The following is a 25,071-nucleotide window of genomic DNA, read 5'->3' on the forward strand; positions in this document are numbered from 1 at the left end:
TCCGCAGGGTCAGGAAGTGGCCCAGGAACCAGAGTGACCTTGGATAGTGAAGATTTGCCCATACCTTGCTTGGGGTGCGGTTAGGTTGGATAGAATCTGGCAGCTGCCACACGAAGTTCAAAAAACCCCCACACACTCTCTCAGCCATCTCAAGAAAATATTATTGTCATAGCTGCTCATAGGTCAGCCAAAACATCATCTCATGATGGTAAATACTTGGAGTTTATTTTGTTGTTTCTGTTCCGACTCCTACACTCACTATCCTCTCTCTCCAGCCACAGGTTCCTTCTACATGGTTTTGATCACTCTTGCTCTGGGCTGTGCCCACTTATACCTTAGGGACGTACATAACCCAGCACCCCTTGCTGCTCCCACACCCGGGCTTGCTCAGGGCCCTCTTGGGGCTCCCCCAGTCCTCTGGGTTTCCCCTGAAACTCATTTTCTGCTCATTTTCTGCCTGTCTCTCTAGAGTGTATGCTCCATTAGGACAAGGATTTTTTTCTGATCCATGAATATGGTATACCTCTCAATTTGTTTAGCCCTTCATTAATGTGTATCAAGATTTTGTAGCATTTGGTATAAAAGCATTGCACATCTTTCAGTTTTTCAGGGAATCATTTTAAATCATAATTGTTTAGTGCCTGCATATAAGCATAATATTTATTTTTGTATGTTGGTCATGATTTTTTTTAATTAATTAATTTATTTGAAAGGCAGAGTTACAGAGAGGCAGAGGCACAGAGAGAGAGAGAGAGAGAGAGAGAGAGAGAGAGAGAGAGAGGTCTTCCACCTGCTGGTTCACTTCCCAGATGGCCACAATGGCCAGAGTTGTGGTAATCCGAAGCCAGGAGCCAGGAGCTGCTTCTGGTCTCTCACATGGGTGCAGGGGCCCAAGCACTTGGACCATCTTCCACTACTATCCCGGGCCATAGCAGAGAACTGGATCAGAAGTGGAGCAGCCAGATCTCAAACCAGCACCCAGGTCATGATTCTTGAAACCTTGCTAAGTCCTGCCTTTATTTCTTTTCCTTTTAAGATGTATTTATTTATTCAAAAGGCAGGGTTACAAAGAGACAGGCACACACACACACACACACACACACAGATCTTTCCATCCTTTGGTTTACTTCCCAAGTGGCTGCAATGGCCAGGGCTGGCCAGGCTGATGCCAGGAGCCAGGAGCCCAAAACCCCATCCAAGTCTCCCACGTGGGTGCAGGAGCCCAAGTCTTTGGGCCACCTCCCATTGCTTTCCCAAGTGCATTAGTAGGAGGCTGGGTTAGAAGTGGAGCATCTGGGACTCAAACTGGCACTTGTATGGGACGCCGGCACTGCAGGCAGCAGCCTAACCTGCTGCGCCTCCATGCTGGTCTCTTCATTTCTTTCTCTTGACTTATTGCACTAGCCAGAACCTCCAATACATTATTGATAAGAAGCGGTAATGGTGGAATTCCTTGTTTTAGTCCCAATTTGGGGGCAAAACAGTCAATATTCCACTATTAAGAAGAATATCGATGTGTGGGCTTTGTGGTGCAGTGGTTAAGCTGCTGCTTGGGACACCCACGTCCCATTTCAAAGTGCCTGGTTCGAGTCCCAGTTACTCTGCTTCTAATCCAGCTTCCTGCTGATGTACCTGGGGAGACAGTGGATGCTGCCTCAGGTACTTGGGCTCCCCCCAGCCCCACCCCATGGGAGACCCAAATGGTGTTCCTGGCTCCTTCAGCCTGGCCCTGCTCTGGCTGTTGTAGGCATCTGAGAAGTGAACCCGCAGATGGAAGATCTCTTTCTCTCTCTCTCTCCCTCTTGTTCTCTGTCAATCTGGCTTTTAAATAAATAAATCATTTTTTTTTTTTTAAAGAATGATTCTTGTAGATTTTTTTTTGTAGTTTTCAGATTGAGGAAAGCAGGTTCAAGTAGAGAATTTGGCTGGTGTTTCTTCCTCTTGATTTGTACCAAATATGTAGCGCCACGCTGGCCGAGAAGAGTGTTCAAGATCACTTACTGACTTTGTTAATGGATGGATAAGTGTGAGCCATGTGGCATCGTGGCTGGTAACTTTTATGAAGACGTCTATTGGTTGTGTGACCTAGGGCAAGTGAGTGAGCGTCTCTGCCCCTCTGTAACATGGGTAGGAATAGTGCCTACACGCAGGGCTGTTGGTGGGTTTAATGAGATTATCCAAGAAGGCAGTGGCACAAGTCCAGCTTGTGGTTAGCGCTGAACCAACATTAGCTATCATCATCTCACTTCTCCGAGCCTCCTCTGCAAAACAGAGACGGTTCGAATCCCTAACTCCCATGTTACAATGAGGATTAGATGGCATTAACGTGACAGTGTGCCTGGCTCAATATCACAATATCTGCCAACAGGGAAAGCCAACAGGAAGTGTTCGTGATTGCTACTGCTCTTGTTATTGAGCGCCTCCCATCTGTGTGGGGCAGGGAACAAGGAAGTGAGTCAGTTCAGGACCTGTCCTTAGCAGCTCACCAGCCGGTGGCAGCGACAGGCAGGCGTGGTGATCACAAGGACACCGTATAGTAAGGAGGACATAGAGAGGCAGAATCAGGGCATGGAGGGTGCCCACGGGACTGGGTTCTGCCTAAGACCAGAGGCTTGGATCTTGAAGAAAACGGGGACTTGGACATAATCTAGGTGTCCAACAACAGCAGTGCGGGTCAGGCACTGTGGTATGCCCTTGTGAGGCACCAGTATGAACCATCAAATGGGACGCGGTGGCATGGGGCATAGGAACTGGCTAGGAGACAGAGGGGGCTTTTCATTAGATCCTTTTGTTCCACATTAAAAATTAGTGATTTTACAACTGCAGAGAAAAAGCTTGACATGAATACAGCAAAATCCGAGATTTTGCAAATGTTTGCTTTAAGCACTCGGAGTTCTTGGTTTTCTGGCTATTGCAGTTGATTGTTTTAAAACTACAAGTCCCAGAAGACGTCGCGCTGCCGGTTTATCGAGACCAGCCTGCCTCTGGCGCAATGGACTCTGGGATTCGTAGTCCAGCGGCAATAGCAAGGTGGACGCCCACTACCGGCATAAATGACAGAGGAGGGAATCGCTGCCATTCTGACCAATGGCCAGTGCGGGCCTGGCCTGAATGGCAGACGTAAAGCCAATGGGCAAATAGCTCAGTCTGAGTGACGAGGGTTGCAGCCTACAGGCGGTTTGTGGGGCGGAGCGGCGCGCAGCGGCCGTAGTGCGAACCATGGGAGGCGGCTGGTGGTGGGCTCGGGCCGCCCGCCTGGCCCGACTCCGCTTCCGGGGGTCGCTGTTGCCGCCTCAGCGGCCCCGGAGCGGGGGTGCCCGGGGGTCCTTCGCCCCTGGCCACGGCCCCCGCGCCGGGGCTTCGCCGCCTCCGGTGTCCGAGCTGGACCGCGCGGACGCCTGGCTCCTCCGAAAGGCGCATGAGACCGGTCTGTGGCAGGGGCTGGGGTCGGCCCGGGGCGAGTGGGGGGTTCCTGAGCGGCGCGTTCGTGGGCGACGGGGTGAGACTGCTGCTGGACGCGGGGCCCGAGCTGGGCAGGGCGCGGGGCTTCCGTACAAGCGCAGGGCAGCGCCGGCGGCACGCGCGCAGGCTGCCAGCCTCGGAGAGCTGGCGGACAGGACGGGCGCCGGGCTAGCGGGCTGCGGCGGGCGCGGGCGCGGGCGCGGCGGCCTGGCCAGGCGAGGCGGCCTCTGGCGTCGCGCCGGCCCGCAGCGCGGCTCCCGGGGAGGACCTCGGGCGGCGGGGGACCTGCCCGCGAGAGGGGTCAGCTCGGATTGCAGAGGCGACCACTCTGCAGAAGCGGGAGTGTGGTCCCCTCGGAAGAGGGGAGGCCCCGGATTGGAAGAGGCCACGGCCAATGGAGGGAAAGCTCCTCGCTGATTGGAGGGAGAGGCGATCTAGGCTGCAGGGGCGGGGCCTCGAGCGCGAGGTTGGAGCAGACGGGCTAGGACGGTGGGTTGGGACTGAACCTAGGGGCGCCCCTTGGGCCACCCGCCGGGGGCTTGAGTGGGGCAGGACGTGGGTGGCGTCGGAGACGGTGAAGAAAAGTGGACGAGGAGGCTGGAGCGAGGCCTGGGTGGGAGACAGCGTCCCGGAGGTCTGAAGGAGAGAGAGGGCGGCCGTGGGGTCCACGTGGGGGGTGGCCAGGGTGGCCCTCGGAGTCTTGCTGTCCCAGATGGCACTGTGTGCTTTGGGTCCTAGGTTCTGCAGAGACCACGGTGTATCGTAGAGCTTGGGACGAAAGGTGTCAGGTGTGGAGGCGAGAGAGGATTTGGCGAGTTGGGGTTAGGGGTGTGTGTGTGGGGGGGGGGGTGTCCTGGAAGAGGTGAGGATTTAGGGCAGGTTTGCCTTGTGGCTGGGAGGGGGAGAGGCGAGCTAAGAGGAAGCCCATCCCCCCCAGTGGGTCTGACCCTGGGCTGATTCTGACCCCATCCCCCCAGCCTTCCTCTCCTGGTTCCGCAATGGCCTCCTGGCATCGGGCATCGGGGTCATCTCCTTCATGCAGAGCGACATGGGCCGGGAAGCCGCCTACGGTGAGTGCAGGGGACGTGGGCTCTCCCGCCCACCCCCGGGGGGAGGCAGAGCCCCCTCCTGGCTCCTAATTGCAGAGCCTCCCCCTCCCCCGCGTCACCCCGTGGGCACCAGGCTATGGCTACCAGCCGCCCCTCCATCCTGACTTCTCACCAGAGGAGGGGCCCAGTCCTTCTCCACCCCATCTCCCCTTCCGGACCAGCTCCCTTCTGCTCCCCTCTGCCACCTGTTAATGCCCCTAGCCTTGGCCCTGACCCCAGCGCTTGCCTCTCCCCCAGGCTTCTTCCTGCTGGGCGGCCTGTGCGTGGTGTGGGGCGGCGCCTCCTACGCCGTGGGCCTGGCCGCGCTGCGAGGCCCCATGCAGCTGTCGGTAGGCGGCGCGGCTGCGGGCATGGGCGCCGTGCTGGCCGCCAGCCTGCTGTGGGCCTGCGCCGTCGGCCTCTACATGGGTCAGCTCGAGCTGGACGTGGAGCTGGTGCCGGAGGACGACGGAACCGCCGCCGCAGAGGGCCCGGACGAGGCAGGCCGGCCGCCGCCAGAGTAGCTCCCGGGCCGCGGGCTCCGAGGACTGGGACATTAAAACCTGACCCTTCCTGCGCGCCAGGCTCCGGTGGTGGTTCGTGTTACTCGGGGAAGGCCGGGCCTGCGGGGCTGCAGCGGCGGAGACACCGGGGCGAACGCCGGGCAGAGAGAGAGAGGAGGCCGCCGCCGTGGAGATGGAGCCGCGCGCTGGCGGCCTTTAATTCCCAAGGAGGCCCCGCCCGTGCCAAGGGCCTGGGGCCGGCTCTGCGCGTGGCTCTCCCAGTCCTCAGTCCCCCTTCCGCTGCGCCCTGGTGCCGGCGGGCCCGGGGTAGGGCAGGCCCAGGGTGGGGTAGAAGGCCTCGGGGAGGGGGGCGCCCGGGCCCAGCCTCTGCAGGTGCGGGTACACCAGGCCCAGCTCCGCGGGGCCGTAGCGGATGGCGCCGGGCGCGCACAGGCCCCGCATCACGGGCGGGGGCAGGAAGCCGGCGTGCAGGAGCGAAGGTGGGGGGTCCTCGGGGGGCGCCAGGCCCCAGGGCCGCACAGGCACCTGCCTCAGGGCCCCCGCGCGGATGACTGACGTGAACTCGGGGCGTGGCGGGGCGGGGCTGCCCGGCGGCTCCTCCTCCTCACTGTCCTCCGAGCCGGCCGCCTCCCTGGGGCTGGCCTCCTCCTTGACGCATTTGCGCTGGGACTGGGGGGCCTCGTCCTTGGCTTGGGGCGCAGGCTGCTTCTCTTCCCCTGGCGGCTCCGGCCCTGGAAGAGAAGGGTTCGGAAGAGCATTGCACGGACACCACCAGTCTTCCCTGCTGCGGAACGGGCCGCGCGCAGCCGACGGGACCCGGGGTTCTCGGCAGGAGCAGGCCTGTGCCTCAGCTGGCATCGGCCGCTGTCTGGAGACGCCTTCTTGGTCACGACGAAGGGCAGGGGTTCTACAGGCGTGGAGCGGCCAGAGGCCCTGGGCAGCCCGTAGATGCTACAGCAGGGGCTGAGAAGTCTCTGCCCAGACCGGTGCTGTCCCATAGAACTTTCCAGAATAGAGCATTCCATGCTAACGGGAATGTTCTAGATCGGCATGCATCCCACAGGCAGCCACTGGCCACGTGGCTACCGAGCCAGTAGGACTGAGGGCGTGGCTTGCTAAGGGAATGCGCCCTCCCATGCCAGGGGCCTCTGTCGCTGACAGCACGGCTCCCCCAGGCCCCTCCGCACGCCCCTGGGGCTCACCCGTGGGCTCTGGCTCCGGGCTGGGCGCGCCCTTGTGGGTGGCCGGAAGCTGGAAGGCATCCAGGGGTGTTTGGTCATCCTCGGCTTGGCTGTGGACAAGATCAGGGTTGGGAGCCAGGGGTCCCGGCCCCCCCAGCCTCTGCTCTGTGCGGGTGCTCCTGCCTCCATCTCCAGCAGGGAAGGCGGCCCCGCCCTCGGGGGACATACAGGGCTCACGCCCACACCCCTTGCCCGCCCCCTCTCCCGAGGCCAGCTGGGTGTCCCCAAGAGACCTCATGCTCATCCGACCTTAGCACCTACCCCCCAGGAGCCCGGGGCCGGGCGCAGGAGATGTCCCTCCCTCCCTCTCCACGCTGGGGGTCTGTCTGCCAAGATTTGACTGTGGCCGCCGCCGGCTCTCAAGCCTGCTCTGGCTCCCCAGTGGCGGTGAGCCAACCCCCGCCTCCCTGCCTGTGGGACCGTGGCCCCTTCTCCCCTTCCCTCACACCTTACAGAGCCCCCTGGGCTTGGCCCATTCTACAAGCCCCCTAGGGTCTGCCATCTCTTCCTTGGGGGTGCGGGCTCTGCAGGGGGGGCTCCCAAGTGGCTGTGCTGAGCCCCTGCGGGAGGCGGCACTCAGCCCCCACCTGAGCACGTGGCTGACCCACAGCACGTGGCGCTCCCCGGGGCTCTTCCCGCTCCCGGCCACCGTGGCCACCGACTGCAGCCACACGAAGCCCCCGGCGCGCTGCAGCCAACGGTAGTAACCGGTCACCACCTGGCCCTTGTCCAGCACTGGGTCCGGCCCGGGGCAGGGAGAGATGGGGAGGGACAGAGAGAGAGAGAGAAGGCGGTGGGGGAGGAGAGAAGAAGGCAGTGGCGGGGGTGGGGGACGCAGAGAGAGCTAGCGGCCGAGACCCTGAGGCAACCGGGCACAAGGCTGCCTGGACTTCTGGGGGCGGTCGGAGGCCCCACAGCACCCCACGCCCCCAACCACGCCCTGAGCTGTGGCTCAGTCTCCTGGCTCCCTGTCCCGTGCTGAGCTGAACGCCCAGAGCCGCAGGTGCAGCAGGAGGGACCCTGGTCAGCCCCGAAGGAGGACTTCCCGGCTGGGGGGCAGGGGCAGGGGCGGGCGGTGGAGGACTCTCACGGTCCAGGTGGCTCTGACGGATCCTGGTCACGTCCTGGCCGTGGACGAACTGATAGCAGCTGCGGCCCACCAGCTCTGCGGGCCCGAGGTCCATGTGGTCACTGACTCTGGGGGCGACAGAGAGGGGAGGAGTCCGAGACCCCCCCCCCCGGGAGTGGACAACAGGGCAGAGCACCTGGGGTTTAAGGCCTTGCTCTGCAGTGATCCAGGGCTGTTTTTCTCCCACAAAAATGGACATAACCATAGCGTCCCCCCAAGGTGGTGCTCCCTGGAGGGTGGCAGGGCCCAGGCCCTGGGCAGCAAGGGAAGGAATCCAGTTTTAACCCCGCCCCGCGGTGCTGCCCAAGGAATGGACGAGAGGCCCGAGAGAGGGGGGCTGGGGAGGGGGCGCCCTGCAGGACCAGCGCCGCCTCCCCCCGTCCTGACACCCCGGCCAGCACCCTCGCTGCTCTCCCGCCCTCCCGTGGGGCCCCGTCCGCCCGCCTCAGCCCCCGGCCCCGGTACCTGCTCTCACAAGCAAGGATGGTGAGGGCCAGGCTGAGGCGGAAGACGATCATGTGTCCGTGCAGGGGGAGCTCGGGCAGCGGGGCCGGGGGCAACGTGTGGCCGAGGGCCACGAGGCCCAGGGCGCGGGCCCGCAGGCGCCCAGTCACGTGGATGACCTGCTGGCGGTGGGCGTGGTTGGAAAGGCGGGGCCGGTGGGTGGTGGGTGTGGCCAGAGGCGGGGCTGGTGGAGGTGGGATCCACCTGCAGCCCACTGGAGCCGGGCGCTCACACCCACCTTGTACCCGGAGGCCTTGACGTGCAGCCCTCTCTTGGTGAGAGTGGACTTCATGCGGACGAAGAAGGAACGCTCCTGCGCCCGGGAGGAGCGGGGCGCCTCCGTGGGGCTGGCCTCTGGGCGGACAGGGAAGGGACCGGTCAGGGGTCCCCCAGTCCTGCAGAGCCAGTGGCACCGGCTCACAGGATACCCACAGGGCCTCAGACACACCGAATAGTCCCCTGGCCTGAACGAAAGCGACCCCTCTAGCACAGCCTCCAGCTCTCGGCTCAAACACCCCCTCCTCCAAGAAGGCCGCCCTGCTCCTGCAGCTGGGTCAGCCACCCAGTCTCCCCCACTGGGCTGTGAGCCCAGGACGGCAGGGCTGGAGCCCCCAGGACAAGGCCTTGTGCTGAGCAAGGGCTGGGGGAAGAGCAACAACTAAGACTCACAAGTCCAGGTTCCCCTGATCACCCAGGCTGCAGCCTTAGCAGCGGGCTCACTCCCCGAGGCCCGCCCCCGGCGACAGGTGCTGCGGCATCTCCCCAGGTTTTGCCAGCACACTGCGGGTGTCTTGGATCAGGTTTTGCTGTTAAGCAAACCCAATACAGGGAAACCCCATTTACTGGGGAGGTGGCCTCCCAGGGCCCCCCCGCATCTCAGCGCTCATCTCCACACCCTCCCGCCCCGACACTGGCGTGGAAATTTCCACTGGAGAGAAGGGTTTGGAGAACGGATTCTTCAGCCAAACCATCGTGGGCTGGATTCCAAGCCAGTCGCCTGCAGCTGTGTGGCCTTGGGCCACTGACTCACCCCTCAAGTGGGGGTGAGAAGGGCTCCTGCTTTGCAGGGTGTGGGGGGACACCCCAATGCACTTCCACACGTGCCGGCACCGCACCCAGTCACCCCCACCTGCCTTCAGCAGCCAGAGGAGTGACAAGCCCAAATCCTGGGCAGCTCAGCCAATTTGGGGCGCCAAATCTCACCGCCTCCGTTCGGCCTCTGACGCATTTGCAAAGAGGAGGAGCCCTGTGACCCTGCCCGCAGTGGCTTCTGCAGGAGCCAGAGAGCGCCCCACCCACCCCCAGCCTCATCCTCTGGGGGCCCTTGGAACTACCGATGTCGGGCGTATCGGCAAGCGAGGAGGAAGACGAGGACGACGAGGAGGAAGAAGAGGGGACGGAGGGCGGAGTGGGGGGCCCGGGGGTCCGGGCGCGCAGCCCCAGCTGCTCCAGCACCTCCGAGTGGTCGCCGGGGTGGATGTAGTCGAAGACACTGCTGCCCGTCAGCTCCACCTGCCGGCGACAGAGGGGCTTACAGGGAGTGCGGGGCGAGCGCTGTCACCCTCTGCTCCCGCAGGCTGCGTCTCCAGTGCCCCTGGCGGGGGGTGGGAGGGTGGGGACACACGTGCCAGAGCCCCCTTTTCCTCACTGTCCCAGCAGGCCCGGGGCTCAGGATACATGCAAGGGGTGGTCTTACGCCTAACTTGAACCTCTGGGTCACCTTGCAGTCATGTATCTCCCAAACCTCCCCGGCTCCCCCAGCCCGAGCCCCGGTCCTGTCCCCACTGAGCTCCTGCAGCCTTGCTGCTCTTCTGGCTTCAGAGCCCCTAGGCTGGGGGCGGGGCACCCCTCTAGGCCCCTCCCCATCACGGACTCCACCCACACCAGCTTCAAGCCTCCCTCCCCCCGCCCAATTCCCTACCAAATTACCCGGGCACGGGATGTCCCACTTGCTAAAAGGTTTGTGGGAAGGTAAAAGCCCATCTGACCTTCGAATAGACCTCCAAGGAGGGTGAGCCCTGTTGGGGGGCCAGGTGGTGACCGCTGGCCCAGTCCATTTCTCATGCTGGGATGGTGAGGTCAGGAGAGAGAGAAAGGGCACACCTGAGCCCGCCGGGGGCTCCTTACCTGTGAGAGACCCAGGTAGATGGAGACTGTCTCTGAGATGTACAGAAATTTTCCATCCTGGTTCAAGGCGAACACGAAGCCGTCCAGGGACTAGAGACCGGGGAGGGGGGGGGCAGGTGTCCATTGGCCCAGTGCTGAGAGGTTTGGAAATCTCAGTCTACACCGGGGTTTGATGGTTCTAGAGGGGAGGCATCTCCAGTGGCCCTCAGAAGCAGGGGCAGAGGGGGAGCCCTAGCGTCTGGTCCCCTACCCCCAAGCTCCCCAGGGTACGGATGGGAGAAGAGAGTGCTGTTCCGAACGTGGCCACAAGGTGGCAGCAACGAGCAGCAGGCAGGGGCCTCACCTGCAAGATGTGTCCCCCGAGGTTCTGCTCGAAGACTTGGGAGACCAGCGCCACGGGGCCCCGGCGGCCTGGGGCTGCGGGCAGAAGGAGGGAGAGGTCAAGGCCGGTCTGCAAGTCTCCCAGCCACCCTGGAGCACTGGGCCCTGCGGGGGAGGGGCGACGCGGAGAATGACAGAATGGACACAGAGGGTGGGTCTTGTGCAGCCGCTGCTTGGGACGCCTGCATCCGAGTGCCTGGATCCAGCTCCCTGCTAGTGCACCCGGGAGGCAGCATGTGATGGCCCAAGTGCTGGGGCCCCTGCCAGCCACGGGGGACACCTGGATGGAGTCCTGGGCTCCTGGGCTCAGCCTGGGCCAGCCCTGGCTGTTGCAGGCGTTTGGGGAGCAAACCAGATCTCTTTCACGGTGCCTCTTCCAAATAAGTTCATCTTGGTGCAACTTTTAATGCGGCTTTTCATGACACATTTCCATGAACTTTCTGAAGACCTTTCAGTATAGAAGAACCGAGAAAGGAGTCTGACAACGCAGCCACAGGATGACTGGAACGCTGGCAGAAGACTTGGAGAGACTTCTCCAAAGAAGCTACCCAGTAAGCACACGGGAAGATGTGCAAGGGGATTGGTCCTTGGGGAGCTACAAATCTCAGCCACAGGGAGGGCCCTGCCCCGTGGCACAGTGGGTAGAGCCGCTGCCTGCAGTGCTGGCATCCCATATAGACACCAGTTCGAGTCCCGGCTGCTCCACTTCCGGTCCAGCTCCCTGCTGCAGCCTGGGAAAGCAGTGGAAGATGGCCCCAGTCCTTGGGCCCCTGCACCCACGTGGGAGACCTGGGAGAAGCTCCTGGCTTCAGTCTGGCCTAGCTACAGCCATTATGACCATCTGGGGAGTGAACCAGAGGATGGAAGACCTCTCCCTCCTCCCCCTCCCTCTCTCTCCTTCTGCCTCTCTCTCTGTAACTCTGCCTGTCAAATAAATAATCTCTAAAAAAAAAAAAAAAAAAAAAAAAAGGACGTGGGGACGCGGAGCCGGTGCACGAGGGGGTAGGGGACCCGACGCTGGAGGGGACCAAGAGCAGGGAGCAGTCTGGCGATGCCGCACAGGGTGAATCTGGGATCAACATGGAAGGCAGCAGGCCCCTCCCGGGCAGAGGACGAGAACTGAAGACAGACCCTGCACCCCAGCACCCACAGCCAGGGCGCTCACGGTGCCAACAGGTGGAGACCACACAAGCAGCCAAGATTCAGATGAGCCGGGGAGAAAAACCCGCGGGCACAGGGGCAGGTGCACGGCCAGGCTCCCCGCTGTGAGCTGGATGGGAAAAAATCTATACGAAGGCCAGAGCCAGGCCACCGGGCTGGGCCAGGAGAGGCGTGGGAGAGGGGGGTGACTGCCTCGCGGGCACGGGGCTTCATTTTGGGGTGACAGAGGACCTCGGTCCAGGTTAAGGTGGGGGCCACACGGCCTCCTGAGCTTCCCCAGCGCCACAGAACTGCACATTTCCCAATGGCCGGTTTTATGTTTTGTAAATTTAATCTCAATAATAATGAAGGGGATGGGACTGGGACCTAGAGACGGGGAGATGAGAGGGCGAGGAGGGGGGAGAGGGGGGAGAGAGTACAGAGAGGTGGGGGGAGGCAGGCAGGGGTGGAAAGAGGGCAAACAGAAGGAGCCCAGCTCCCGCCCTCCCAGACAGAGCAGACCCGGGGCTGGGATGGGGAGACCCCCGGTCTCTGGGTGACCCTGGTCCCCACAGAAGGGCCTGGCCACAGCGGGGCACGCAGCAGGTGCAGCCGCACCCCACACCTGAGAGGATCCCTGTTGTCATCAGCTGGCCTTCAACCGGCAGAGGCAAGCCCCGCCCCCTCCCCACCAGGCCGCAGCCCTCCCCCCACCCCGCCCCGCCAGGGCCCAGGCCCCCCTCTTTCCGCCGGCACCCCCGCATCCTGCCTGCCTCCGCCCAGCCCCGCCGCCGGGGACCCCTCCCCCGAGATGCGGCGCCACCAGCCCCGTGACGGGCGGGAACAATGCTGCCTGCTAATTGTTGCAATTTCCCCTGTCATTTTTGCTAATTCCTTCATTTTCCCTCTCGCAGGATCAGCCCGGGTCAGCCTGAGCCGCCGCAGCGAGCGGCACTAATGGGCACGTCGGGCCGGGCATGCGCATGGGGGCCTGGGGGGGGGGCTGCCGCCCCGCACCCCCGGGCCTGGCCGCTGCCCAGAGGACCCCCGGGGTCTGTGCTCCATCACTGCCCTCCTCCGCTGCCCTAGCTCACTCATCTGTCCCCTCCCCCAGTTCAGCAGGGGGCTCTGTCCCGCCCCCAGAACCACCCCTCCTCCCATCCCAGACCTCACTCCCCAAACACTGGGCGAGCTGCTCAGAGATATCTCTCTCCACGGCCCACTCGCACAGGGCCGGGGAGAGGGGAGGGCTCGGCTGGGCACCAGAGGCCTCGGCCACCCTTGCCCCCCCACTCCGGTTAAGGGTCCTGAGGGATTTGCCCCTGGAGACCCGGAGCTGGGACTGCACCCCCTGGGCACCTGGAGGAGGGAGCCCCCCCCCATCCCCACATCCAGGAGCGCCCTGGGTGCGGGCCTGAGGGCTGGGGTGGGGATGGGCCCACGGGGGAGGGTCCCGGCTCCGGGCGCTCTGCCTCTGCTGCTTCCTGCCTCATCCGCTGAGTGGGTCCAAGCAGGAGAGCGCCTCCATAGCCCACAGCAGGTGCCTGACACCCCATCCTGCAGCTATGCCAACAACTGGGGCGCCTCTGCCCTGCTGGGAGCTCCACTCTCTGCGGCCCACGCCCACCCGTGCCATCCGCAAGTCCCAGGGCACCTTCTCCCCCAGCCCCAGCCTCATCCACCCCCGACCCCCGGCACCAGGCACCCCAGACTCGCCCTCTTCCCTTAGACACCGCGTCCAGTCCAGCCGACGGCTGGCCTCAGGGCCCTGGCACTTGCTGCTCCCTGTTCCAGCTTCTGTCACCTCCTGGGCATCTCGGCTCAAAGGCCACACGCGTGCTCAGAGGGGGCCGCCTGCCTGCCACCTACAACCTCGCCACCAGCTCCCACGGTCACCCAGCGGCTTGCGGGTCCCAGGTTGCAGCCCGGGCTCCATTCTGGGCTCAGGAGCCACAAACAAGAGAGAAACGGGAGGCGAGGCCGATGACAGTGTGCAAAGGAAGAGGGTGGGCAGGACAGTACGGAGACCGACGCTGGGGTGGGAGGGGAGGAGGGGGCCTGCAGGAGCCGCTCGGAGGCCCCACCCTGGAGGGCTGGGCTTGTCCTGTCCCCTGCGGCCATCACCAGCACAGAGCCCAGGCGTTGGGAGGGTGCTTGGCCAGGGAAGACCATGGCCTCCCTGGACTCAGAGGCCCAGGGCCAGATGCCAGCACCTGTCGTCCCATCTGACAGACGGCAGACTGAGGCCTGGGGAGAGGCAGAGACCTACGAGGGTGCACTCTGGAGCCAGGCCCAGTGGAGCCGCTTCCAGAACTTTCCACATCTGTCCAGCAGGAATCCGAGAGGGGAAAGGCGGGACGTGGCCGCGCCTTGTCTTAGGGCTGGAGACTTTGCTAAGACAGTGTCCTGTCCCCGCCTCCAGCCAGGCCAGCAGGTGCATGGCCTCTGCAGAGCTGGGGGTGCGTGCGTGCACACACACACACGCACACACACACCCCTCCCTGGTTTCCCAGTTTGCGCACCCCGGGAGTCCACCCAGCGTGGTTCCGGCACGCGGGCGGGCACCGTGGGCTGGGCTTGTGACCTCAGCGAGCCCCTGTCCCCTGGGGCCCGGGCTGCCCAGCGTGGGGGGGGGGCTTGCTCAGGGCCCCCTTGCCCTCCCCTTCAGCACGGGGACAATAGACAAGATGCCCCCCCCCCCCCCCGCCAGCGCACATGTTGTTCGTGTAATGACAGCAATCAGTGGCGCTAATGCCGCATTCTCTCAGCGCCAGTCAATTCGCCTAATTACCGCCTGGGAAGCCGGATTATTTAAATTTAAATGGTGATTTATTGCGAGTTTAATCAATGCTATTTTCTCTGCCCCCTCCTCCCCTGGAGCCCTAGGCAGGAGGAGAAGGGGAGTCCCCCCAGATCCCACCCGAAGGGCCGCCCTCTCACCCGGGACCTCGGACAGACACAGCTGGGTGACAGCAACCAGAGGCCGTGCCTGCCTGTCGGCACCCGCACAGGGCCTGCCGCTCTGTGGGTTTCCTCACTGTGTCCCACTAGAGACGTCACCTTCACCAGCACGGACTCGGGTGGCACCGGGGCCAGTGCCAAGCGCGCAGCTGATGCGCCCAGGACCGCAGCCCCGGCAGCTCCCGGGGAACCCACACCTGGCCCTGGGCTTGGCCCTCCAGGCGTCTCCAGGCACCACCCAGATGACCTCCCCCAGGCATGGGTGCCAGGGCCTCTGGCTCACTGGCAGGCGGGGAGCCCAGGGTGGGAACCCCCTTGTCCTGTCCTCACGTGGCCCCGAGGAACACTGTTCACCAACACTATGGCTGGCGCCTCGCTTATACTAAAACCCACGTCCTCGCCGGGAGCGCCAGCAGGAAGGAGAAACTGAGGCACGCTCCAGCGCCCACCCCCCGTCAGGATCCTGTGCCCATTTTAACAGGGGGAAAACTGAGGCTTGGAGAGCAGGAGAGGCCTGGGAGGGGCGTCCGAAACCGCATGCCCACTCTCGGCCAGGGCCGGGCGAGCGCACACAGGCAGCTCAGACCCCCGGCACCCCATCCCACCCCGCCCGCAGGGCGCCCAGACCCCCGCGGCCCGCACATGCGCACTCACCCAGGCTGGCCGGCGGCCCCACGGCCCGCAGCCCCCAGGGCGGCGCCCCCAGCGCGGCGAAGCGGCGCAGGCGGAGGTAGGTGACGCTGAGACGCACGATGGACGCCTTGTCCAGCTGGCTGGAGATGGCGCCGGGCAACGGGAGCAACCTGGCCAGCTCGAAGAACTCCAAGTTTTCCTTCCCGCGCCGTGAGCGCGCGGCGTTACGGGACTTCTCCTTGCGCTGCGCCTGCAGGCTGGGCGGGCGGCGCGGAGGCGTCAGCGGGGTCTCGGGAGAGACAGCCGACGTGGAGGGGTGGACCCCGCCCTCCGCAGGTGGGCACAGACCTCAGGCTGAGTTTGCACCCCGTGGGGCCAGGACCTTGGGTCTTTCCTTGGGGAAAGGGGACTGGCAAGGGGAAGGGGGTGTCAGGGCAGGAGGCTGGGTGCGGACACACCCCCGACCCCCAGGACGGGACCGGAGCGCGGTGGGATCTTCCCAGGGACGCCTTCATAGGGGCGGGGCCGCGGCCAGAGGGGCGGGGCTGCGCTCACCAAGGTCCAGCTGGGGCCTTGACCATCAGCCCAGGCAGAAAGTCCCACGGGACGCTGGCGCCACGGCCGCCCCCGCACTTGACCTCGGCCCCGCCGCCACTGCCGGAATAGGGGGTCGCCATCTCGGCGGGGCTCTCTCAGACGGGCGCAGAGACCCGCGTCTCCTGCAGCGCGAGGGAACCAGAGGCAGCGCTCGGTGTGCTCGGTGGGGGGCCCGCAGCGGACCTTCCAGGGAAACTGAGGCCCGAGCGGGGGCCTGGGGCCTCAAGGAGGGGCAGGCGCTGGGCGGTGCCTCAGTTTCCTCTTTCTCACGGTCCTGGTGCGGAGGCCGCAGCTCCCACCCTGGCCAGCCCGGGCTGGCGCTCCCGGAGAGGACGTGCCCCGCCGCCGCCTCCCCCGCGCCGCCCGCCAGCGCGCCCGCCTCACGCCCGCGCCGGGCCGGCTCCCGCATACCAATGGGCGCACGCGGCGCGCATACGGATCGGACCGGCCCGCGCGCTGCGTGCCAGGCATGCCCAAGCCGGGCGGGGGGCGGGCGCCTCACCGGGGCCCAGCTTCGGCCAGCCCCAGCGCCCCGGAACCGCCGCCCCCCACGCCAGCCCCGAGCGCCCTGCTCCCAGGATCAGCCACCAGGCTGGCGAGGTAGGGGGACGAGGGGCAGGGGCAGGGCACCCCCCTCCCCCAGCACCGCAGGTGGCGCCACGTGTCCCGGCCGTCATCTCAAGCTCAACTTTGTCCCTGAAGACCCTGGCGTGGGAGCCCCCAGCCCCTGACGTAGGGGCCTGAGCCTCCGCCCAAGGCCACCCCAGGACGGACCCAGAGCTCCTGGGACCCGGAACGTGCTCCTTTGGGTCTCCACCGCTCCCAGAGCCAGAGCTCAGGACGCCCCCCGCACCCACCAGGGAGCCGGGCAGCCCCCAAGCGTCGCCCGCCAGGTGTGCAGATGGCCCGGCCCGGCGGCGCGGTCCTCCCGCCCCGGGACGCAGACACCCGTGCGCCCCTTCCAACAGCCCCAGGGATAAGGGCGTCCTGCAGCCCTAACCCCCATTGCTCCAGCCCCCAGGAGTTCAGGCACCCCCTACCCGCAGGAGCCCTGTGGTTACCTGGCCGCGGGGCAGGCTCCGGACGCGGCGTGGGGCCGGCCGGCGGGCGCGCAGGGGACGCTCCATAGGCTCCGGGGTCGCGGGCACTGCGGGGCGCGCGGGCACTGGCGCCCGGCTCTCTGCGCCCAGCCGGGGCCTCTCGGACTTCGGAGACGCGCGGGCGGGCGGGTGGGCGGGACCTGCCGGAGCCCCACCCTCCGTGCCCCCGCCCACGGTGCCCGGCCCGCCCCCTCCCCGGGACTGTCTGCGGCAGGGCCCCCACCCCGCGAGGGCAGCCCCCAGGGCCCACCCGCCCGGTCGGGAGGCGCGGGACGCCCCAGCTCGCCCCCCAGATGTCGGGGCGCGAGCTGCGCTCTTCCCTGCCCCGACGAGGCTGTGCGGCACCCGAGCCCCGCCGGCTTTCTCCCTAACCCTCTGCGTCGACCCTGTTCTTGGACCCGGGAGCAGGATCCTGGGGTCGGGGGTCGGAACCCGACAGCCGAGCTCCCCGGAGTGCGAGTGGGCAGTGGGGTTGTCAGAGCTCCCGTGAAGGGCAGCCGTGGCCACCCGCGCGCCTCTCACTCCCCCAGTCTGCGCCCAGGGTCCCGGCGGCTCCTCTCACTGTCAGGCATTCATGGCCCCCATGCGGCCCAGCTTGAGGAACGAGATGGGGTGGGGGGCTTAGCCTCCAGCTCGACAGGTGGCGGAACGACTGTGTCTGTGGGGACATTCCCAGTGGAAAGATCAGGGCCACGCCCAAAGCAGCCCCAGGGGAAGAGAGGGGGAGGAAGAGACTGTGCTCTGTGTAGTGGTAGTGAGCTCCCCGTCGCCAGGGGCAATCAAGGAGAGGGATGTTGATCTTTGGCAGGCACTGAGAGCATGGAGGGGGTGTGGCTTGGGTGTGTGTGTGGGGGGGAGGTTTCCAAGGACTTACGCATTCTCATTCCTCTATACTAAGACGGGAGCATGTTTAATTTCTTTTTTAAAAAAGAAATTATTTATTTGAGAGGCAGAGATACGGACAGTGAGAAGGAGAGACAGAGAGAGAGAGGAATTCCGTCCACTGGTTCACTCCCTAAATGGCCACAATGGCCAGAGCTGTGCTGATTCGAACCCAGGAGCTTCTTCCATGGACTTGGGCCATCTTCCACTGCTTTCTAGGCCATAGCAGAGAGCTGGATCGGAAGTGGAGCAGCCGGGGTTAGGACCGGCACCCACAGGGGATGCTGGTGCCACAGACAGGGCATTAACCTACTGAGCCACAGTGCCGGCCAGATGGAGAAGTAATTTGGGGCAGTGCTGCGGCCCAGGTTAAGCCTGCAATGCCGGCTTCCCTATGGGCACCAGTTCCAGTCTCGGCTGCTCCACTTCCGATCCAGCGCCCTGCTAATGCGCCTGGGGAAGAAGATGGGCCAAGTGCTCGGGCCCCTGCTGTGGGTGGGAGACCTGGATGGAGCTCCTGCTTCGGCCCGCTCAGCCCTGGCTGCTGAGGCCTTTTGAGGAATGAACCAGCAGGTGGAAGATCTCTCTCTCCCCACAACCCCCGCCCATAACTCTGCCTTGCGATTATTGAATTTGTTAGAGAGAGAGAGAGAGAGAGAGAGAGAGAGAGATCTTCTATCTGTGGGTTTATTCCCCAAATATGCTCAACAGCCGGCCAGGTCGGGCCAAAGCCAGGAGCCAGGAGTCCAGCCAGGTCCCCCTGGAGGGTGGCAGCGGTCCAGCCAGGTCCCCCTGGAGGGTGGCAGCGGTCCAGCCAGGTCCCCCTGGAGGGTGGCAGCGGTCCAAGCACTTGGCTGTCACTGCTGCCTCCCATGGTGTCCACCAGCAGGGAGCTGGATCGGCAGCAATGACGCAATGCCAGCGCCAATAAGCGTGTTTTATTTTTAACTTTAAAAATGTGTATCATGGCCAATTCTGTGCCATAGCAAGTAAAGCCACTGCCTGCAACACCAGCACCCCACAGGGGCACCAGTTCGAGTCCCAGCTGCTCCACTTCCAATCCAGCTCCCTGCTAACGCACCTGGGAAAGCAGCAGCAGATGGCCTTAGTGCTTGGGCCCCTGCACCCACGCGGGAGACCTGGAAGAAGCTCCTGGCTTTGGAGCAGGTCATTTGGGAGCTAAGCAGCAGAGGGAAGATTTGTCTGCCTCTACCTCTCTCTCTGTAATTCTGCCTTTCAAATAAATAAATAAATAAATAAATATTTAAATGTTTAAAAAAATTTAAAGGCTGAGGATCAGGGGGAAAGAGAGGAGGAGGAGGAGAGACAGAATCTTCCATGCACTAGTTCACTCCCCAGATCCTTGCAACAGCCAGATCTGTGTCAAAGCCAGGAGCCAGGAACTCCATCCGGGTCTCCCCTGTGGGTGCCAGGCTGGGGCTCCCTAGGGGCATCAGCAGGGAGCGAAGTGGCGGGGAGTGGACCTGGCCGCTCTGATAGGGGACGTGGGTTCACGCGCGGCGGCCTCACCGCTGCACCCCACCGGCTCCCACAGCCCATCGTAAAGGAGGAGGCCCGGCAGGCGCAAGCTCCGAGCCGGCGCCGCCCCAGTGAGCGCGGCCGCTTCCTTGCTGTGCCCCACTGTCCCCGCCTCTGAACTGGGGGTAATCAAGATGCACAGCTGCTCCCACGCGCACGCCAGCCGCAAGGTGGCGCACTGGAGCCAGAGAGGAGGCGCCCTTCCCTGAGGTCTGAGCAGGTGACCAGCAGAGACCTGGGGCTGGGGTCCTGGCGGCCAAGGCTTGCGGAGAGCATGTGCATGGGGGGCTGGGGCCAGGGACACCACATGGTTGCTGCACTGTGGAAGGGTGCCTGGCCTGGCAGGGAAGACGCCGGCTCCTGGCTCCAGCTCCCTGCTAATGCAGACCCGGGGCGGGGTGGGGGTGGGGGTGGCGGGCAGCGGCCTTGGCTCGAGTAGTCGGGGCCCCACCAGGATGCAGCCTGGCTCCTGGCTTTGCTCTGGCCTGGCCACTGCAGGCGTCTGGGGAGTGAATCAGCAGATGGTAGCTCTGTCTACCTGCACAGTGCGCTAAGCCTCCGCCTGCAGTGCCGGCATCCCATACAAGTGCTGGTTCAAGTCCCAGCTGCTCCACTTCCGATCCAGCTCCCTGCTAATGTGCCTGGGGAAGCAGTAGAAGATGGTCCAAGTGCTTGGGCCCCCGCACCCCCATGCGAGACCTGGGTGAAGCTCCTGGCTCCTGGCTTCAGATCAGCTCAGCCCCGGCTGTTGGGGCCATTTGGGGAGTGAACCAGCGGATGGAAGACCTCTCTCTCTCTCTCTTTTTACAGGCAGAGTGGACAGTGAGAGAGAGACAGAGAGAAAGGTCTTCCTTTTGCCCTTGGTTCACCCTCCAATGGCCGCCACGGCCAGTGCACCGCGCTGATCCGAAGCCAGGAGCCAGGTGCTTCTCCTGGTCTCCCATGCGGGTGCAGGGCCCAAGGACTTGGGCCATCCTCCACTGCCTTCCCGGGCCACAGCAGAGAGCTGGCCTGGAAGAGGGGCAACCGGGACAGAATCCGGCGCCCCGACTGGGACTAGAACCCGGTGTGCCGGCGCCGCTAGGCGGAGGATTAGCCTAGTGAGCCGCGGCACGGGCCTCTCCCTCTCTTAACTCTCAAATGATACATTTTTTAAAAAGAGCCCAGCCTCCCGTGTTTCCTTAGGGCAAAGGTGAGCCCCTACCCCAGTGCGCTTGGCGCCCCCAGCCTTATTTCACCCAGGCCCTGCGCGCTTACCCTCCCACAACCCTGTCTAGAAGAGCGGCGTCCCGGGGGCTGGGAGGCGGGGCGCAGGGCGTAGGGACACGGAGCGAGCCAGGAGAGGCAGAGGATTGCTACAAATCACAGTTCCTACCGCTCACTCGGGAGGAGACGGCGGCGGGGCCGCGGACCAGGCCGCGGCTGGCCGCAGGACGGGGCCGCCGGTCGCGGGGAGATGGACTCGGCCGATGGAAGAGGCCGGGCAGAGGCGCCCCGAGCACGTGCTCAGCTGTGCGCTCGGGGCCGCCCGCCCTCCCCGCAGCCAGCCGGGCCTCACTGCGGCTCCCACCCCCCCACCCCCGGGAGCTGGGTCAGCAGGGCCGGGCCAGGTCAGCGCAGACCCGGCTAGAGCCCCGCTGAGGATGGGATAAGGGGGCCTTTTAAAGGGGATTTGGAATGGGCAAGGGAGGCGTTATTTACGTCTCCCAGCCTTTGCAATTGTTATTATTTTTTAAAAAAACATTCTTTTATTTGAAGGGGAGGAGAGAGGGAGATCGAGGACCTACCATCCGCTGGTTCACTCCCCAGTGGCAGCGACAGCTGGGGCTCCCTCAGGCTGGTCAGGAGCCTGGAACTCCACCTGGGTCTCCCAGGCCCTTGGCCCATCCCCTGCGGCTCCCCAGGCGCATTAGCAGGGAGCTGGACGGGAAGTGGAGCAGCCGGGACCGCTGTGCCCCGACGCTGGCCCCCTTAGGAAAGAAACCCAATGTCTCGCTGTAAAGAGCCAGTGCAATTCCTGCGTCCTAAAAATGTGAGGAGACCCACTGTGTGTTGGGGCTGGGCAGACGCCAGGAGCAGCCCTTCGAGGGGCAGAGGAAGATTTGTGCTCACGGAGGGGGTGGGGGGAGCCAGCACACAGACGGCAGAGAGGAGCTGGCAGGTGGTCCCTGTGTAGTTCCCTGAGCTTGCGAGGGCATGTGAGATGCGTGGAGAATGGGTGGAAAGTCCTCCAGGCAGGGCAGGACAAGTGCAAAGGCCCTGGGGTGGGCCCGAGGAGCAGGGGAGCGGGGGCCGGTGGGGCTGGGCGGGCTCTGGGGAGCAGTTTGTGTGGCTGGAGTCAGGCTGGGAGGCATCAGGTAGGGGTCGAGTTGGGCAGGAGCCTGGTTTTTTTTTTTTATTATTATTCATTTATTTGAAAGGCAGAGTTGCAGAAGGAGAGAGAGAGAGAGAGAGAGAGAGAGAGAGAGAGAGAGAGAGGTCTTCCATCAGCTGCTTCACCCAGGGCTGGGCCAGGAGCTTCATCCAGGTCTCCCATGTCGGTGCAGGGCCCCAGCTCTTGGGCCGTCTTCTACTGCTTTTCTCAGGCCACAGCAGGAGCCGGGTAGGAAGTGGCGCAGCCGGGAGTGGAACCAGCGCCTTGTGCGATGCTGGCGCTGCAGGCGTCACAGGGCGGCTCCGCCCGCTGCGCCAGGAGTGGTCACCACCGGCTGCTGGGCAGAGAAGCAGCAGTGGGGCTGAGAGCAGGAGGCAGGTGGCTCCGAAGGGCCAGATAGGAGCAGGCGACGAGGTCCGAGCAGGGGCAGGGGCAGGGGCAGGTGTGGGGGCGGGGCTGGCCGGTGGGGGGACCCAGGTGTAGGGGGCGTGGGGAGGTTGTGGCTGTGCACCTGAGAGGCAGGAGCAGGTGTGGAGACTCAGCTCTCCCCGGGGAACCCTCAGCGCTGACTCCCAGTCCCCTGGAGTCCTCCCGGGACGCAGACGCGCGCCATGGGCTTGCTAGGCTCCACAGCACCTCCTAGCCTGTGATGTGGGACGGGCCACTTGGCCCTCTGTGTCTCAGTGTTCCCATCTGGGAAATGGGTGTAACAGTACTGCGAGCCGAGCGGTGAAGACTGCCCAGAGCCGGGTCTGGCGCCTCGCAGGGGTCCCCTGGTCGGTAGCTCTTAGGAACGCTGTTTGCGTTGCCACCGCCTACACCGCCCGCAGCCTCCGCAGTCCTCACCTGGAGGCTCCCGCGAGCCGCATCTCGGGAATCCCCACTTCCTTCTCCCGCCTGCCCTGCTCAGCCCTCGTCCGTGGCTCCACAGTGCCTCAGCGCAAGCCTTGAGTTTATCATCTCGGGCTCCGACACCCCGCGCCCCGACACCCCGCGCCACAGCCAGGGGCCGGTGGCTCCTCTCCCGGGTCTCGGCCGCCTGGGCGGGGCCGCGGCGCTCTGCTGCCCCCTGGCGGCCGCAGGGAGGAGCACAGCGCGCCAAGCCAGGAGCCAAGAACTCCATCCGGGTCTCCCCTGTGGGTGGCAGGGGTCCAGGCACTGAGCCATCCGTTGCCTTCCCAGGGTGCGCACTAGCTGGGAGCTGGCGCCCAGGACTCTGGTATGGGATGCCCAAATGCTCATCCCAAGAACGTTTCCTTAGAAAGCAAAAGAGAATCTGTCTTGGTCTGAGCTCTGGGAGGGCTTTCCCCAGGGAAGTTTGTGGAGCTGAAATCCGGAGAAGGAAAGGGGTGGGGGGCTGGCAAAGTGTGTGTGTGTGGGGGAGCAGCATGTGCCAAGAGCCGGAGGTAGGCAGGCAGCTGGGGGGGGGGGGAGAGCTCAGGGTCAGGCTCTCGGGCAGGTCCGCAGGAGCCTGTGGGGCCCAGGGTGCCCCAGCAGGTGTTAGGGAAGTGGCTAGGCCTGATCTGCATTTTCAAGGCCCCACCCCCACCCCAGGCCGCGCAGGGGTGCATGGGAGGAGGCTGAGGGTTAGGCCAGGATGGCGCTGGCAGCATGGTTAGGGGAGATGGGACTTGGAGGGCACTCAGTGGGTGGGAGGGGAGCCTTGGAAACGCACAGGTTTGGAGGGATCAGGAGGCAAGGGGGGTGGGTGTGGTGCCGTAGGGAGAGGCTGGCTTATCTTTGGGGCCTGCAGTCCAGGACAAGGCCACCAAGTTTCCTGGTTGGGGGGACTACTCCCAAGGCTTCCTGCAGATGCCCCGCCCCCCAAACTCTGGATGGAGCAGGTGGCTGGAGAGGTACCTGTAGGTAAGCACCCAAGGTTTGAACACCAGCTCAGGATTCCTGTAAGCACACGTATGAGTGCCAGCTGTATACCGGGAGGATATGCTAGCAAGTTTATCTTTTTTTTTTTTTTAATTTTTTTTTTTTTTTTTTTGACAGGCAGAGTGGACAGTGAGAGAGAGAGACAGAGAGAAAGGTCTTCCTTTTGCCGTTGGTTCACTCTCCAATGGCTGCCGCGGCCAGCGTACCGCGCTGATCCGATGGCAGGAGCCAGGTACTTATCCTGGTCTCCCATGGGGTGCAGGGCCCAAGGACTTGGGCCGTCCTCCACTGCACTCCCTGGCCACAGCAGAGAGCTGGCCTGGAAGAGGGGCAACCGGGACAGAATCCGGCGCCCCGACCGGGACTAGAACCCGGTGTGCCGGCGCCGCAAGGCGGAGGATTAGCCTAGTGAGCCGCGGCGCCGGCCTATCTAGCAGGTTTAAAAAACAAGCAACGTGTGAGGCCGTCGCTGTGGCGTAGCCAGTGAAACTGTGGCCTGCAGCACCGGCATCCCACATGGGCGCTGGTTCGAGTCCCGGCTGCACCACTTCCACTCCAGCTCCCGTGGCCTGGGAAAAGCATCGGGAGATGGCCCAAGTGCTTGGGTCCCTGCACCCGCGTGGGAGACCTGGATGAAGTTCCTAGCCCCTGGCTTCATTCTGGCCACTTGGGGAGTGAACCAATGGATGGATGCTCTCTCTCTTTGGGACTCTTTCAAATAACCAGTCTTTTTAAAAATCAAGAGATGTGAAGTGATTCGGAGGTTTTCACAAATGCCCACAGCAGCTGAGGGAGAGGTGCGTGGGATCCCATGGGGACTGTGGCGGGGGGAAGCAGGGCGGGCATGGGGGCACTGGCTGGGACCCCACTTGGGTGCCAAGTTGAGTCCTGGACCTGCTCCCAACTCCAGCTTCCTGCTAATGGGAGGCAGCAGGTGATGGCTTAAGTCCCTGCCACCCACGTGGGAGATGTAGATTGAATTCTGGGATCCTGACTTTTGCCTGGCCCAGCCCTGGCTGTCGCCTGCATTTGGGGAGTGAACTGGCAGATGGAAAATTTGTTTCTCTCTCTGCCAGAAGTAACCAACTGTGGCACTGGACATGGAGGGGCAGCAGACTGGCAGGTGCAGGTGGGGCGAGAGTCCCCCGTGACCACTGGAAAAGGGATCTTGTACCTGGAATAGTTCCTGCTCCTGCCACACGTTAAGGGCAGATGGGGGTGGGGAAGGAGGTTTAGGGTGTGGGGGACTTAGTGACCAGCTGGGACACGCGTGGAGATGGCTGCAGCTGTCCTTTGGGACAGCAGGCACTCAGAAGCCCAAGGGCGAGGGGGGAGCGGGAGCACAGGTCTCTCTCGGGGCCTGGCGGGGTGTCTCCGGTGGCGAGGCCCCTTCCTGGGTGCTGGTGGACAGATGTGCCCCTTCGTGCCTTCCCTCGTGGCAGCCGGCTCCAGGCCTGCCTGGCGCCCTGCTGGCACCACCTCCACTGCCCAGCAGGTGGACTCCA

At 63.9% G+C, this 25,071-nt stretch overlaps 2 protein-coding genes and 1 long non-coding RNA gene across 3 annotated transcripts; 1 reads left to right on the forward strand and 2 right to left on the reverse strand.

Moving 5' to 3' along the window:
• Positions 1 to 3,176: 3,176 nt before the first annotated feature.
• TMEM160 (transmembrane protein 160) lies at positions 3,177 to 5,128 on the forward strand. The gene is made up of 3 exons (XM_008250802.3): positions 3,177 to 3,427; positions 4,440 to 4,532; positions 4,809 to 5,128. Exons 1-3 carry the CDS (start codon positions 3,220 to 3,222, stop codon positions 5,072 to 5,074), a joined length of 567 nt encoding a protein of 188 aa, XP_008249024.2. The 5' UTR covers positions 3,177 to 3,219; the 3' UTR covers positions 5,075 to 5,128.
• A 113-nt stretch (positions 5,129 to 5,241) lies between these two features.
• Positions 5,242 to 16,992, reverse strand: NPAS1 (neuronal PAS domain protein 1). Its single transcript, XM_070062053.1, has 12 exons — positions 16,849 to 16,992; positions 15,746 to 15,909; positions 15,212 to 15,447; positions 10,419 to 10,492; positions 10,076 to 10,165; positions 9,283 to 9,460; positions 8,187 to 8,302; positions 7,910 to 8,067; positions 7,406 to 7,512; positions 6,903 to 7,050; positions 6,277 to 6,365; positions 5,242 to 5,805 (listed from the first exon to the last, which is right to left on the reverse strand). Exons 2-12 carry the CDS (start codon positions 15,865 to 15,867, stop codon positions 5,339 to 5,341), a joined length of 1,785 nt encoding a protein of 594 aa, XP_069918154.1. The 5' UTR covers positions 15,868 to 15,909; positions 16,849 to 16,992; the 3' UTR covers positions 5,242 to 5,338.
• Positions 16,993 to 21,693: 4,701 nt separating this feature from the next.
• Positions 21,694 to 22,716, reverse strand: LOC138846725 (uncharacterized). Its single transcript, XR_011384275.1, has 2 exons — positions 22,529 to 22,716; positions 21,694 to 22,016 (listed from the first exon to the last, which is right to left on the reverse strand). It is a non-coding gene; the product is annotated as an uncharacterized lncRNA (long non-coding RNA).
• Positions 22,717 to 25,071: the final 2,355 nt, after the last annotated feature.

Source organism: Oryctolagus cuniculus, chromosome 18 (assembly GCF_964237555.1).
Source record: "Oryctolagus cuniculus chromosome 18, mOryCun1.1, whole genome shotgun sequence".
NCBI lineage: Eukaryota > Metazoa > Chordata > Mammalia > Lagomorpha > Leporidae > Oryctolagus > Oryctolagus cuniculus.